We start from the raw sequence: 15,389 nt of genomic DNA on the forward strand, positions 1-15,389 counted from the left end.
CGCCGCCCACAGTTGCAGCCGGGACTGTCGGAGTGCCTACAACTCCCGACGTGCCGCGCGCGCCGACGCTCCGTTACGGTCGTAGTGGAACAGGTGGAGCTTGCCTCGTTGCCTTCTGGGAAGCGAAGTCTCGCTGAAGAGAGGCAGAGCTTTGAGTAGCAGGTGGATCGGTAGCCAATGAAGACGCGGGTCGCTTTGAGTGCGGAGCAGAGAAGCCAATGGGCGTGCGGCATTGAGAGGGCGGGTCTTCCGGTAGTGAAGGCCTGGTGAACGGCTGCGCGAAAGAGAATACTTCCTTTTGCGGGTGGCGGCGAGCGTGGAGAGGACGCTATGAAGGCCTCGGGCACAGTAAGGCGGGCGCGGCGCGGCAGGGGGCCAAGGAATGGGGCCCAGGCCCCATCGGGGGCCTGCAGAGGTGGCGTGGGTCGGGTTGGTGCCGCGCGCTCTTGTCTGGGTCCTCCTTGGCCGCGCGCCGCCTTCTCTTGTTGCACCCAACATGGCGGCCATCGTGGGCGCCGCGTGGAGAGAGCGATGCGTGGCCTGGGCCAGCTCAGGGATCGCGGGGGCCCAAGGACTCCGGGTCTTCTTCCCAGGGGAAGGAATAAGTCGCGCAGCTTGGAGGCCCGAACCCCAGCACCTCGTCGAGCCGCCAAGTTTCTGTTTTCCTGTCTGCAATGTGTCACGTGATGGTGGAGCAATAGTATTTTTTTTTCTCTCGGAATGGCTGTGAAAAGCAGATGGAAATTGCTAACAGTGAGCCGAAATGGGGAGCGCGAGGGTTAACGCTGTGACACATACTGGATAGAATCAAACGGCGTTATGGCGCAGAGATAGGAGAATCTGGACTCCTATGGAGTGGGTGTATTATGTCCAGATCTCCAGCCTCAGTTTCCTTGCTGTCAAAGGGGTGGGCCTCATCGTTCCCTTTCTGAACGTGTGGTGCCGAGGCCAATGGGTCAGGTTCACAGTAAAAGTAGGAACTGCGATAATTTGTGACTTTTTCATTGATACTAGCGAAAAGCTGGCCGAGTCAGTTTCAGAGGTGGTTTCTTTGTGTCATATCACAGAGCCTGGACTTGACCAAAGATTCTCACCCCTGCATCTGTAAACCGGGAGCCTTCCCTGGGCCAAATGTTTGGATTGCAGTTGGGAAAACGGAGGCAGCCGCAGCTCGCGTGGCGACAGTGCAGGGATCCCAGGGCTGGGGAGAGACCTGAGGTCTTGTCCTAGTTCTGTCTGGAATGGGCTGTGAGATCCCATGCTGGTCACTGTCTGTAGGCCTCAGGGTGAAAAAAGATGTTGGCTGGATGTTTTGAGGTGCAGAGTGGCTTTCACGGGGACTGCGAAGCAATTCGGGACTGCAGCATGAAGAAAGGAGGCTGTGGGTCTAAGCCTCAGCTTTCCTGGTCTGAAACCCTTAGCAGAGGAGAGACAGGCAACTCAATTAATCCTCCCTGGAGACCTCCCTCTCCTCGGTTCATTTTGTGGATAAAGTTGTGGTCGGGAGTGTGACCCACAGTCACCAGGAATCCACATGGAGTACCTGGGGTGGCCCTGTCTCCTGCTTCCCGAATCTGTGGTCACTAGGTGCAGGAAAGGGAGTGAGGTGGATCTCCACAGTTGCTTCTGGGTGCTGGCCTTAACCTCACCCGTTTCCTTTCAGCTACGAGAGTACAAGGTAGTGGGTCGCTGCCTGCCCACCCCCAAATGCCACACACCGCCCCTCTACCGCATGCGAATCTTTGCACCTAATCATGTCGTCGCCAAGTCCCGCTTCTGGTACTTCGTATCTCAGTTAAAGAAAATGAAGAAGTCTTCAGGGGAGATTGTCTACTGTGGTCAGGTATGGAGAGGCCGGGGCTACGTGGGGTCTGGAGTGGATTTGTGCCTCATGGGGGACATTGTGCATCTCAAGAATTAATCAGACATCGACCGGGCGCGGTAGCTCACGCCTGTAATCCCAGCACATCGGAAATCAGAGCCTCAGGTTGTGTTTCTGCCTGGGTCACGGGACTGGAGCAGAGCTTATGTGCCATTTCCCTGATTAGAAAGCCAGGGAGCGGGTGGGTGGCATGGTGGGACACCTTGGTTGGTGCTGTCTTCCCTGGGCCCTGTCTGTCAAGTGAGGAGAGGCGATGGCTGTCTGGTCAGTGGGTGGTAGCTAGGTTGGCCCAGACAGGTCCCAGGAGACTTGAGTTCAGGAACTGCATCTGGGGCTGGGTTGGTGTCCGTGGCAGAAGCCTGGCTGTTGCCATGGGAAGTTCCCTTACCTCAGGCTCCCAGAGGGTGCCTGAAGGTAGGTGAGGCTGGGAAACTGAGACACAAGAGTCTGGCCGTAGAGTCGGCCTGGAGCCTGGGATGTGCTTTAGAGGCCGAGGGTTCAGTGAAGATGGGGCTAGAGCAGATCCGGCTTGCTGCTCTCACATTTCCCTGTGGCCTCTCCTTGGCAGGTGTTTGAGAAGTCCCCCCTGCGGGTGAAGAACTTTGGGATCTGGCTGCGCTATGACTCCCGGAGCGGCACCCACAACATGTACCGGGAATACCGGGACCTGACCACCGCAGGCGCTGTCACCCAGTGCTGTAAGCTGCCTGTCCCGCCTCCAGCTTTTTAGACCCTCCTTGACTCCCTCACACTGAGGCAGGGCAAATGCCAGAGGTTCCCAGCGCAGGAGAGTCTCAGAGCTGGTGGCGGGGCACAGGAAGATGAGAGGATGCCCCAGGCCCCAGATGGCACTTTTCTGAGAGCCCTGCCAGGCTCGGTTGTAAATCACATCGCATCTGGAAACTCCCTTTTTGGGTCTGCACCTTGTTTAGACTGGGATCCACATCACCACTGTTTTCTGGGACCCACTTAGAACCGAATTGAACCCCTGCCCGGTGTTGGGAGCTGACACCCTTTCCCTGGCTCACCTCCCAGGGTCTGTGCGACCCCCACACCTCCCTGATTGCACCTAAACCCAAGAATCACTGTTTCTTATAGCAGTGGTTTAAACAGAGGTGCAAACAGCAAGCGGATCTCGTCGCCTTTGGGGGGCTGTGGCCGTGCCCCTCAAAGTGAATTTGGAGGTTCCACAACTCTAGTGGCCAGTGCCTGCTGGGACCCAGGCCTTGGGCTGTCTCGCTTCCCCCCACCACCACCTTCCCGTGAGCCCCGAGCCCTCAGGCAGTTGCTGTGACCAACAGGATGTGTCAGGTCATTGGGCAGGCACTCAGGAGGTTTGCTGAATGCCCAGAACCCAGGCAACACTGTCACCCTGGCCCCACTCCTTTCCACAGACCGAGACATGGGTGCCCGGCACCGCGCCCGGGCCCACTCCATTCAAATCATGAAGGTGGAGGAGATCGCAGCCAGCAAGTGCCGCCGGCCGGCTGTCAAGCAGTTCCACGTGAGTGCCCTGGGGGACTTCCCTGGAGAGAAACGCCTGCTCTGACGCAGGAGCCCATTGGGGGGCGGCTACACCTCGGTGGCCCCACAGGATGAGGTGTTAAGAGGCTTCCAACCCCTCAACATACCTCCCCTCCTCACAGGACTCCAAGATCAAGTTCCCGCTGCCCCACCGGGTCCTGCGCCGTCAGCACAAGCCACGCTTCACCACCAAGAGGCCCAACACCTTCTTCTAGGTGCAGGGCCCTCACCCAGGTGTGCCCCAAATAAACTCAGGAACGCCCCGGTGCTCGCCGCGTGTTTTCTTTGCACACTGCAGAGCTCAAAGGGGTGCTATGAGAGGCCAGCCCAGTCACCTCCTGGGGTGCAGCTGAGCTGCCATTTCTCTGTCCTGGAGGAGGGGTCTTCAGTGCAAACAAACCAACCCTCACATCCTCCTGTCCTGGAGTGGGCCCTCCAGGAGCCCCCACCCCTGAGCTCCCTCTTGCTTGGTCAGTTCTCAGCCCTGCTGGCAGCCCTGGGCTATGCGCTGCAGGGGTACTGTCTGTCCTGGGCCCCTAAATCTGTCCCAACTGCCTTGTGAGACACAGGCCTCCCAGGCTCCACTGCTGGGTCTGGACCAGGGAGAATCTCCCTAGATAGTGGGGTTGGGGTTCACTCCCTGGGGATTCCCCTAAGTCTCTGGTTCCCAAAGTTCTCAGAGTAGACACAAGAGGGCACCTGAGGGGCACTCTGCTGCTTGAGGGCTGTTTCCCTTTCACTGGTTGGGGGCCTCTTAGATGACGCCCTCATCTTGCCCAAGGAGGTCAAGGACTCACCACAGGTACTTGTCTCCAGGAAACTGCTTCAGGCCTGGAAAATTCCAGGCATGACACTAATCCCACCCTGGCTGAGTCCTTCTGTCAGGTGGAGGCTAAGCTGGCATTGGAGAAGCTTGAGACACAGCCAAGAGCTCAGGCTCTGGGAGCCTCCCATCCTTTGTTGCATGACCTTGGGCAGCTCTGTTCTGGGCCAGCGGCCCTTCTGGGGCTTGCTGTCTTGATCTCAACATGGGGTTCCACATTGATGTGGGAAGTGACGCTGTGCAGGTGCTGGGGCAGCCTATGGGGCCCTCTTTTGTCCCAGAGAGCCCAGGATCAGGAGGAAGCCAGGACTAGGTAGTAGTTACAACTTTTTGAAAGAGGGTCTTGCTCTGTCTCCCTGGCTGGAGTGCAGTGGAGAGATCATGGCTCACTGTAACCTCGACTTTCTGGGCTCAAGTGGTCCTCCTGCCTCAGCCTCCCAAGTAGCTGGGACTACAGGGGCACCACCACACTCAGGGCAAGGACACAGCCTTTCCTCCACCTGTGGAGGAGCTGTGTGGTTTCCAGGAAACCAGGCCTCTTCCAGCCTCACCTGGGGGGTGTTGCGACACCCAGGAACTTGGAGAGGCGCCCAGAGCCTGGGCAGGGTCAGCACATAAGCACGCGTTCTGGGTAAGACCCAGGCCTGGGGACAGGCCTGTAGACCACAGAACCCCACGGGTCCCCAACAGCTGGCTCCTTGCCACCCTAGGGCCTTCACACTTGCCTGGAATACCACGGATTCCCCCAGGCTGGCCTCACTTGAGTTACAAACTGCACATAGGTTCCCGGGACTGAGCTATGTTTGATTTCTATCCCCCACTAGTTCTGAGAGGGCAGGGGCCATGTGTGTCACCCAGTATATCCAGGAGGGGCTCAACTTTCCCATGGTATCCTTTTTGTTTTGTGAAAGCTCTTTGCATATGTGGGGCAAAAGCTTGGGAAAAGTCATACATTTTTCCAGGATACCTTTTTTTTTTTTTTTTTTTGAGACGGAGTCTCGCTCTGTTGCCCATGTTGGAGTGCAGTGGCACAGTCCCAGCTCACTGCAACCTTTGCCTCCCAGGTTCAAGGGATTCTTCTGCCTCAGCCACCAGAGTAGCTAGAATTACAGGTGCCCACCACCATGCCTGGCTAATTTTTTGTATTTTTAGTACAGACGGGGTTTCACCATGTGGGCTGGGCTAGTCTCAAACTCCTGACCTCATGCCACCTGCCTTGGCCTCCCAAAGTGCTGGGGTTACAGGTGTGAGCCACCCCGCCTGGCCCGGGATATCTTTTGATGTTCCTTAGAGTATATTGGAGGGGGGCGGTGCTAGCTGGAAATTTTAAAATTTTGCCTGAATTTCATTCATCTTTTGTGGTTTCTGGTACAAACTCTCCTTTCTCCATAAGGGAATCTTCATACTTAAGTGCCATCCAGAAAAGAAAATACATTTTCTAACCTCCGTAGCGATGGCCAGGTGTGGCTCATGGCTGTCATCTCAGCACTTTGGGAGGCTGAGGTAGGAGGATCACTTGAGGCCAGGAGTTTGAGACCAGACTGGTAGACATAGTGAGACCCTGTCTTTACCAAGTAACATTAGCTGGGTGTTGTGCACATTTGTAGTCCCAGCTACTTGGGGGCCTGAGGTGTGAGAATCACTTGAGCCTGGAGGTTGGGGCTGCAGTGAACCACGATCGTGCCACTGTACTCCAGCCTGGCAACAGGGCGAGACCAAACAAAACAAAAATATGCTAGTGATGTGCCATTTCCAAGAAAGAACGCATCTGGCTGGTATGTGGGCATGAAGGCCAGTGCTCCAGCAGTCATTTTGGACCTTGAAGAAGCAACACACAGGAGCAGCAAGGGAGAAGGATCTCCGGTACTTGACCCTGTGCAGTGCTGCCCCCCTCCCTGAGGCTTGACCCTTCTACCTTCTTGATTAGAACATGGGGAGGAGACATGAGTCCTGCTTAGGCTGTAATGGAGCTGCTCTGCTAGATGTGACCTTACCTTGAGCTGGGCCTGAAGCAGGGCGTGGCACTGTGGACTCAGGCCATGATAACTGCCTGGAAGTCCCTGCCCACTCTGAGCCATTTCTTCCTGTATAAAGTGAGGGTGGTGATCCCTCCAGGCTGTGGGGCAGGCGAGGTGATACTAGGTGAGTTGGAGGATGAGATATCAGGAGAGTGGAAGGCACAGAAGGCTCAGGGTCCCACCAAAGCCCACTGCATACCCTCGTCTCCACCTCAGTCACCTCCCTGTGCCTTGGAGCCCCTCCAGGGCTTCACCCACGTGGCAGCAGCCTGGGAACCAGTTGAGAGAGCTGTGCCCCAACCAGCTGAGACATAGAGGCCAATCCCATTATTGAGGAGCCACTGACAGATGATGAATGTGCTCCCAGATCACTAGCCTGCACCTATTCACCCACCTTGCCATCTACTCAGCCTCTCATAAATGTGCCCAGAAGCCCCTCTACCACCAAATTCCCCTACCCCCTGCCAATCCCCATCCTTCCATTCAGTCACAGGTTCCTCCACCATCCAACCGGCTACCTGTCCATCCATTTGTCCACTCAATCCACCCACCCCATCCATTCATCCACCCATCCATCAACTCATCCACCTACCCATTCCATCCATCCACCCACCCACCCATCCATCTATCCACCCACCCGTCCATCCATCCGTCCATCCATTCACCCATCCAACCATCCACCAGTCCATACATACATCCATTTATCCATCCATTCATCCATCTATCCACCCAAACATCCATCTATTTACCCATCCACCCATCTGTCATATCCAATCCTCTACCTAAACTCCACGTGCCTGCCCCCACCCCACACACCATCCCTTTGTTGCAGACTCAATCGTCCTTGAGCCCCTACTTTGTGCAGGGGCCTCTGTTAATTCCGGTGTGGGTGCTTGAAGGAATAGACAGACCCTGGTTCTTTCTCAGGAGGGAGAGGAACAGTCACAACCCCATGCAGAGGCTGGGCGTGGTGGTGGTGTGCCCGTAGTCCCAGCTACTTGGGAGTCTGAGGCAGGAGGATCACTTGAGCCCAGAAGGTTGAGGTTGCAGTGAGCTGTAACCTCTCCACTGCACTCCAGCCTGGGCAACAGAGCGAGACCCTGTCTCAGAAAAACAAATACAAAAAATAAGCAAACAAAAAAGAACCACCCCTGGCTGTTGAGGAGAGGAGGTACAAGACCAACCAGAGCGGAGCCCTGGGGCTGGGCAGAAATAGGTCCTTTCACGTGGCTGTGAGTGGGGCTGATGCGGCAGAGGCTGGCCAGGGAGAGCCTGGATGTCTGCTGGGGTCTGGAGCGAGACAGGTCCTATCCGGGCTCACCCAGTTAACCCAAGGATAAACAAGGGCAGGAATCCAGGAACTCCTCCCACCTCCTCAGGTGCCGAGGCGCTCCTGGGTCTCGTTCCTGGGCTTGTCAAGTGCCAGGTGTCACCTCGGTAGGGCTGTGATCCCTGGGGGAGCGACTTTCAAAGCCTCCCATCCCTGACCCGCCCTGCACCTCTGCTCCTGAGTCAGAACCAATGGGGACAAGGGCAGTGCCAACGCAGGACAGACGAGTAGGGACCCCAAGAGACCCCAGCCCTAGTTCCTGCAACCAAGAGAGACTATATGAGAATCACAGAATCTGAGACTCACAGTTGAGTCTCAGGACTTAGAATTATGGAATCTTTTTTTTTTTTTTGAGATGGAGTTTCACCCTTGCTGCCCAGGATGGAGTGCAATGGCACGATCTCAGCTTACTGCAACCTCTGTCTCTCAGGTTCAAGCGATTCTCCTGCTTCGGCATCCCCAGTAGCTGGGATTACATGTGCCCGCCACCATGCCTGGCTAGTTTGTTGTATTTTTGGTAGACACGGGGTTTCATCATGTTGGCCAGGGTGGGCTTGAACTCCTGATCTCAGATGATCCACCTGCCTGGGCCTCCAAAAGTGTTGGGATTACAAGCGTGAGCCACCGTGCCCGGTCGAATTATGGAATCTTACAGACAGCAGCAGCAACAAGGAAGAATAGTTTGCATTTATTTATTTTTTTAGAGACAGGGTCTCCTTCTGTCGCCCAGGCTGAAGTACAGTGGCACAATCACTGTTCACTGCAGCCTCAACCTCCCCAGCTCAAGCAATCCTTCTGCTTCAGCCTCCTAAGTAGCTGAGACCACAGGTGCACACCATCAAACTCGGCTAATTTTTAAAAACTTTTGGCTGGGCACGGTGGCTCACACCTGTAATCCCAGCACTCTGGGAAGCAGAGGTAGGTGGATCACGTGAGGTCAGGAGTTCGAGACCAGCCTGGCCAACATGGTGAAACCCCTTCTCTACTAAAAATACAAAAAACAAACAAACAAAATTGTAGAGTTGGGGTCTCACTATATTGTTCAGGCTGGTCACCAACTCCTAGCCTCTAGCCATCTTCCTGGCTTGGCCTCCCAAAGTGCTGAGATTATAGGCATGAGCCACCTAAACTGTCCTTTTTGCACTTGTTGAGTGCAGAGTTGAAGTTCAAGGACAGATTCTGGCTTCCCATGGCGTGGGTTCAAATCCCACTGTTGCTCCTAGCTCACAGAAGGGGAATTGATGTCCAGGGCCACCCAGCAGGTCATGCTGCAGTCACAGCAGCTCACAACTTCTCACCCCAACCCCTGCTGCATCTCCCAGGGAACCAAGGGGCAGGGGACAGTGCCCCGACACTGCTGCCACTCTCCCATTCCTGCACATTCTGCTCACATTGTCTGCCGTGGCCTTGGGCCCTTCCTAACTCACATCTTGGGGTCATGCTTCCCGCTCCTATGATTGGAATCACAGTCAAGGAAGGTGTGACCTGATTCTCCCCACTCTGCTGCTTTTCCTCTCCAGGCTCACAATTCCCTCTCCTAGGGCAGGAGATGGTTCTGCCCACTCTACAGGGGCCTTCACTCCAGGCCTCCTTAGGAATTCCAAAGTGCATTCCAAATCCACCCTCCTCTCCCTACTCGGCAGCCACCCCACTCCCGCCACTTGGATATGACCAATTTTTCAGAATCTAGAAATCTCATCAGACTCCTCACCTGCTCCAAACTCTCCTAGAGTTCCCCAGCACCCTCAGAACAAAATCCACACCCCTTCTGGAGGCCCAGAAGATACCCCGTGATTGTCTGTCTCCGCTCGCCCCGTATCCAGGCTGGAATTCAGTGGTGTGATCACTGCTTACTGCAGCCTCGACCTTCCGGGCTCTGGCGATCCTCCCACCTCAGCCTCCCAAAGTATTGGGTTTACAGGTGTGAGCCACGGCGCCCGGCTGAAATGAGTATTTATTTGCTGGTGAGGTCAGGGCCATCACCACCCTGGGGTGGGTCCACCTGGATCATGCTGTGTCCCCAGCACCTGGTGGAGGGCCCTGCACACAGTATGCACTCAATGAACCGGCCTCAGCCCAGGCCTCTGGCTGCAGCCTGGACCCCCACGGTGGGAAGAAGAGAAGCTATGACTTCCCAGAACTTCCCTGGAGAGAAGGCGTCCATTTACATGTATTTGCACAATTTGCATATGTTTACATTGGTCTGCAGGGCTTTGCAAGTACAGTCTCGCTCTGTCACCAGGCTGGAGTGCAGTGGCAGGATCTCTGCTCACTGCAACCTCCGCCTCCCAGGTTCAAGCGATTCTCCTGCCTCAGCCTCCCGAGTAGCTGGGACTACAGGCGCCTGCCATCACACCCGGCTAATTTTTGCATTTTTAGTAGAGACGGGTTTCATGCAAGTCCGTGTGAAGAGACCACCAAACAGGCTTTCTGTGAGCAACATGGCTGCTTATTTTCACCTGGGTGCAGGCGGGCTGAGTCCAAAAAGAGAGTCAGCAAAGGGTGGTGAGATTATCATTAGTTCTTATAGGTTTGAGGATAGGTGGTGGAGTTAGGAGCAATGTTTTGTGGGCAGGGGGTGGATCTCACAGAGTACATTCTCAAGGATGGGGAGAATTACAAAGAACCTTCTTAAGAGTGGGGGAAATTATAAAGAACCTGTTTAAGGGTGGCGGAGATTACAAAGTACATTGATCAGTGAGGGTGGGGCAGAAACAAATCACAATGGTAGAATGTCATCAGTTAAGGCTATTTTCACTTCTTTTGTGGTGGAATGTCATCAGTTAAGGCAGGGCAGGGCATTTTCACTTCTTTTGTGATGCTTCAGTTGCTTCAGGCCACCTGGGCATATATGTGCAAGTCACAGGGGATGCGATGGCTTGGCTTGGGCTCAGAGGCCTGACATTCCTGCCTTCTTATATTAATAAGAAAAATTAAACAAAATAGTGTTGAAGTGTTGGGGCAGTGAAAATTTTGGGGGATGGTATGGAGAGATAATGGGCGATGTTTCTCAGGGCTGCTGTGAGTGGGATTGGGGCGGTGTGGGAACCTAGAGTGGGAGAGATTAAGCTGAAGGAAGATTTTGTGGTAAGGGGTGATGTTGTGGGACTGTTAGAAGAAACATTTGTCATTTAGAATTATTGGTGATGGCCTGGATACGGTTTTGTATGAATTGAGTAGAGATGTCCCATACTTGTGGGTTAAGGTGGGGGAATACGAGAGGAAGATGCGAAGGAGGCTTTGGGTTAGGGAGAAGGGCAGCAATGAGATGTGGCTGTAGTCCAGGAATAGTCAGGGAAGCAGATAATTTGGTTAAAATATTTCGGCCTAATAAGGGAACTGGGCAGGTGGGGATAACTAAAAAAGAGTGCATAAAAGAGTGTTGTCCAAGTTGGCACCAGAGTGGGGGAGTTTTCAGGGGCTTTGAAGCTTGGCCGTCAATACCCACAACAGTTATCGGGGCGAGGGAAACAGGCCCTTGAAAAGAAGGCAACGTGGAGTGGGTAGCCCCCCGTATCGATTAAACAGGGGATGGACTTACCCTCCACTGTGAGAGTTACCCGAAGCTCGGCATCCGTGATGTTCCAGGGGCTTCCGAGGCGATTGGGCAGCATCCATTTTCAGTCGCTAAGCCAAGCAGATCTGAGAAGGAGTCAGTCAGAGAGCCTTGGGCCAGAGCTTTAGGGGCTCTAGGAGTGGCTGCTAGGCGAGCTGGGCAGTCTACCTTCCAGTGGGTCCCTGCAAAGATGGGACATGGCTTGGGGGGAATCCCGGGCTGCGGGCATTCCTTGGCCCAGTGGCCAGATTTCTGGCACTTGAAGCAAGATCCTGATGGAGGAAGTCTTGTAGGAATGCTTGACTGCTGCGGCTTAGGCGTGTGCGGCTTAGGCATTTTGAAGTTCTTGTATGCTGGAGGTGTGGCTGGGTTTTGTCTCACAGCAGAGGCAAGTAATTGTAACTCAGAAATGCATTGCCGTCTGGCTGCTTCCTCTCTATTATTGTATACCTTGAAGGTGAGGTTGATTAATTCCTGTTGTGGGGTTTGAGGGCCACATTCTAATTTTTGAAGTTTTTTCCTAATGTCAGGAGTGGATTGGGTGATAAAATGCATATTAAGAATAAGGCAGCCTTCTGGCCCTTCTGGGTCTAGGGCGGAATAGCATCTAAGGATTGCTGCTAAGCGAGCCATGAACTGGGCTGGGTTTTCATCTTTACCTTGGGTAGTTTCTTTAAGCTTGTCATAATTAACAGCTTTGTAAGCTGCCTTCTAAGCCCTTCAACTAGGCAGGAAATCATGTAATCTCAACTAGCTATACCTGGGGAATTTGCCTGGTAGTTCCATTGGGGATCCTCTTGGGGAACTGCTGTAATGCCTTCCTGGAGGTCTGGCTCGTGAAGCCGGTGGTTATCAGCGTGAGATTGGGCTAGAGAAAAAACTCTTTCCTGTTCATCTGGGGAGAGGGTAGAAGTCAGGATGACATTTAAGTCACTCCAGGTTAAATTGTAGGACAGAGTTAGATATTGGAATTCCTGTATATATTTAGTGGGGTCTGATGAGAAAGAGCCTAAATGCTGACTGATCTGAGAGAGGTCTGATAAAGAAAAAGGTACATGTACCCTGACTATGCCTTCAGCTCCAGCCACCTCTCTAAGAGGAAATTGTTGGGCAGGTGGGGAAGAGCTAGTCACAGAACTAAACTGTAAGCCGGACCAGGTGTGAGGAGGGGAGGTGGTAGAAGGATTATAGGGTGGAGGAGCGGAGGCTGAGGAAGAATTGGGACTTAGCTGGGCCTGGCGACGAGCAGCCTGAGGAGGAGGGGAGAGGTCAGATGGGTCTGTAGAAAAGGAAGACTGGAAAGACTCAGCAACGCTTGGGGTTGGGACTGAGGGGACAGGCGGGAGGGAAAGAAGGAGGATTTGGGAGGAATCGCACTGAGAACAGAGACTAGGGAGGGAACGAAATGTGAAAAATGCCTGGACGTAAGGCACCTCAGACCATTTGCCCATTTTTCGACAAAAATGATTTAGGTCCTGTAGGATGGAGAAATCGAAAGTGCCATTTTCTGGCCATTTAGAGCCATTGTCAAGTTTGTATTGGGGCCAAGCGGTGTTGCAGCAGAAAATAAGGCATTTAGGTTTTAGGTCAGGTGTGAGTTGAAGAGGTTTTAAGTTCTTGAGAACACAGGCTAAGGGAGAAGGAGGAATGGAGGGTGGAAGGTTACCCATAGTGAAGGAGGCAAGCCTAGAGAAAAGAGAGAGTAGAGACACGAAGGGAAGGGGTTCGGGGGTTCTTACCCTCCGGAAAAGCAGGAAAGGGGTTGGGGCATGGAAATAAGGGGTTGGGGTACAGAGATAAGAGGTTGGGGTGTGGCAATAAGGGATTGGGGTGCAGAGATAAGAGGTCAGGGCACAGAAATAAGGGATTGGGGTGCAGAGATAATAGGTCGGGGTACTTGCCCCTCCCCTAGAAAAGCGGGACTTGCCACTAAGGGTGAAGGAGAAGGGGTTGGGGCTTTCTTGCCCCCCAGAAAGGTGGAGAAGGGGTAGAGACATGGAGAGAAGGGGTTGGGGTACTTGCCTCTCCCCCAGAAAAGCAGGACTTGCCACTAAGGGTGAAGGACCAAGGCAGGCGTCCCTGTGTGGTCTGACACCTCTGAAATGTGGTTGAATAATCAGAGAGGCATCCCTGCAATAATTAAACACCAAGGGAAGGCTGCTTTCCCAGTCTGTGACTGGCGCTGGAGTTTTGGGTCCACGGATAAAACATGTCTCCTTTGTCTCTACCAGAAAATGAAAGGAATTGAAATTAAGAGAAGGGAGAGATTGAAGTGTGGCGCCAAGATTGAAAGGAGAAAGAGGTTGAGGGATAGTGAGGGAGGTTGGAGAAGAGAGTAAAAAGAGGCCGCTTACCGGATTTGAAATTGGTGAGAGTTTCTTGGGCTGGTCCGTCTGAGGACCTGAGGTTGTAGGTGGATCTTTCTCACGGAGCAAAGAACATGATCCAAGTCATGGCACCAAATTTCATGCGCGACCGTGTGAAGAGACCACCAAACAGGCTTTGTGCGAGCAACAAGGCTGTTTATTTCACCTAGTGCAGGCAGGCTGAGTCCGAAAAGAGAGTCAGCGAAGGGTGGTGGGATTATCATTAGTTCTTATAGGTTTGAGGATAGGCGGTGGAGTTAGGAGCAATGTTTTGTGGGCAGCGGGTGGATCTCACAAAGTACATTCTCAAGGGTGGGGAGAATTACAAAGAACCTTCTTAAGGGTGGGGAAAATTATAAAGAACCTTCTTAAGGGTGGAGGAGATTAAAAAGTACATTGATCAGTGAGGGTGGGGCAGAAACAAATCACAATGGTGGAATGTCATCAGTTAAGGCTATTTTCACTTCTTTTGTGGTGGAATGTCATCAGTTAAGGCAGGGCAGGGCATTTTCACTTCTTTTGTGATGCTTCGGTTACTTCAGGCCACCTGGGCATATATGTGCAAGTCACAGGGGATGCGATGGCTTGGCTTTCAGGGTTTCACCATGTTGGCCTGGATGGTCTCGATTTCCTGACCTCATGATCTGCCCGCCTCGGCCCCGAAAAGTGCTAGGATTACAGGCTTGAGCCACCGCGCCCGGCCTTGATTTTTATTTATTTATTTGTTTTTTGAGACAGAATCTCTCTCTGTCGCCCAGGCTGGAGTGAAGTGGCAGGATCTCGGCTCACTGCAACCTTCGCCTCCCGGGCTCAAGCGATTTTCCCCCTCAGCCTCCCAAGTAGCTGGGATTACAGGCGCCCGCCACTACGCCCGGCTAATTTTTGTATTTTTAGTAGAGATGGGGTTTCACCATGTTGGCCAGACTGGTCTTGAACGGATCTCAAGAGACCCATCCACCTCGGCCCCCCAAAGTGCTGGGATTACAGGCGTGAGACACCGCGCCCGCCCGGATCTCCCCTTTTCCAACCGGGTTTCCAGGAGGATGCCTGACCAGGGTGGAAGGAGAAAGAACTTGGTGCCCAACCCACTCTCCTGGCGAGGGCAGGAGGTACGCGCCAGCAGGCAACAGGTGCCTGTGTAGCCGCCGCAGTATCACAGCCCCGTGAGGAGGGACAGGCCCAGCCTGCACAGCGGAGAGGGAGCGAGAGGACTGTCCGGGGGTTACATGGGGACGGGTGGAGAAACGCTGGACCCAGCAGGAGCGGCCAGTGCAGGGTAGGCCAGAGGGGGCCACCAGGGGGCAGCAGAGGCTGTCGAGAAGCACTCGAACGCACCTTTTTTTTTTTTTTTTTTTTTTTTGGAGACGGGGTCTTACTGTGCTGCCCAGCCCAGGCTGGAGTGCCCTGCAGTTCTCGACCACAGCTCGTTGCAGCCTCGACCTTCCATGCTCAAGCGATCCTCCCACTTCAGCCTCCTGAGTAGCTGGGATTACAGGCATGTGCCACCATGCCTCACTAATTTTTGTATTTTTCATACAGACAGGGTCTCACTATGTCACTCAGGGTAGTCTCGAATTCTGGGACTCAAATGATCCTCCCACTTCAGCCTCCCAAAGTGCTGGGATTACAGGCATAAGCCATCATGCCTGGCCTCTGATGCTGTTTCATTCAACCCCCAGGATTTCAGATTCCACCAGCTTATGGAGAAGGGAAGCAAGTTTGAGATGCGTGGTCGCCCAGAAAGTTGGAGGCTGAGCTGAGACTTGAACCCAGAGACCAGAACCTCCAGAGGTCAAAGTCCTTCTGGGTCCCCCAGAGAAGGGCCCTGAGATGACAGCTCCTTGGTTCTCATGGTAGCGTGACCCCCCGCAGTAGACTTTCTCCCACGCC

General features: G+C 53.8%; 1 protein-coding gene and 1 non-coding gene across 2 annotated transcripts; both read left to right on the top strand.

Moving 5' to 3' along the window:
• The first annotated feature begins 256 nt into the window (after positions 1-256).
• Positions 257-3,669, top strand: RPL18A (ribosomal protein L18a). Its single transcript, XM_032170121.2, has 5 exons — positions 257-348; positions 1,664-1,843; positions 2,451-2,580; positions 3,277-3,386; positions 3,529-3,669. The coding sequence occupies exons 1-5, from the start codon at positions 331-333 to the stop codon at positions 3,619-3,621; spliced, it is 531 nt and encodes a 176-aa protein (XP_032026012.1). The 5' UTR covers positions 257-330; the 3' UTR covers positions 3,622-3,669.
• Positions 2,945-3,077, top strand: LOC116479780 (small nucleolar RNA SNORA68). Its single transcript, XR_004251086.1, has one exon. It is a non-coding gene; the product is annotated as a small nucleolar RNA SNORA68 (small nucleolar RNA).
• Positions 3,670-15,389: the final 11,720 nt, after the last annotated feature.

Source organism: Hylobates moloch, unplaced genomic scaffold (genome assembly GCF_009828535.3).
Source record: "Hylobates moloch isolate HMO894 unplaced genomic scaffold, HMol_V3 SCAFFOLD_12, whole genome shotgun sequence".
NCBI classification, from domain to species: domain Eukaryota; kingdom Metazoa; phylum Chordata; class Mammalia; order Primates; family Hylobatidae; genus Hylobates; species Hylobates moloch.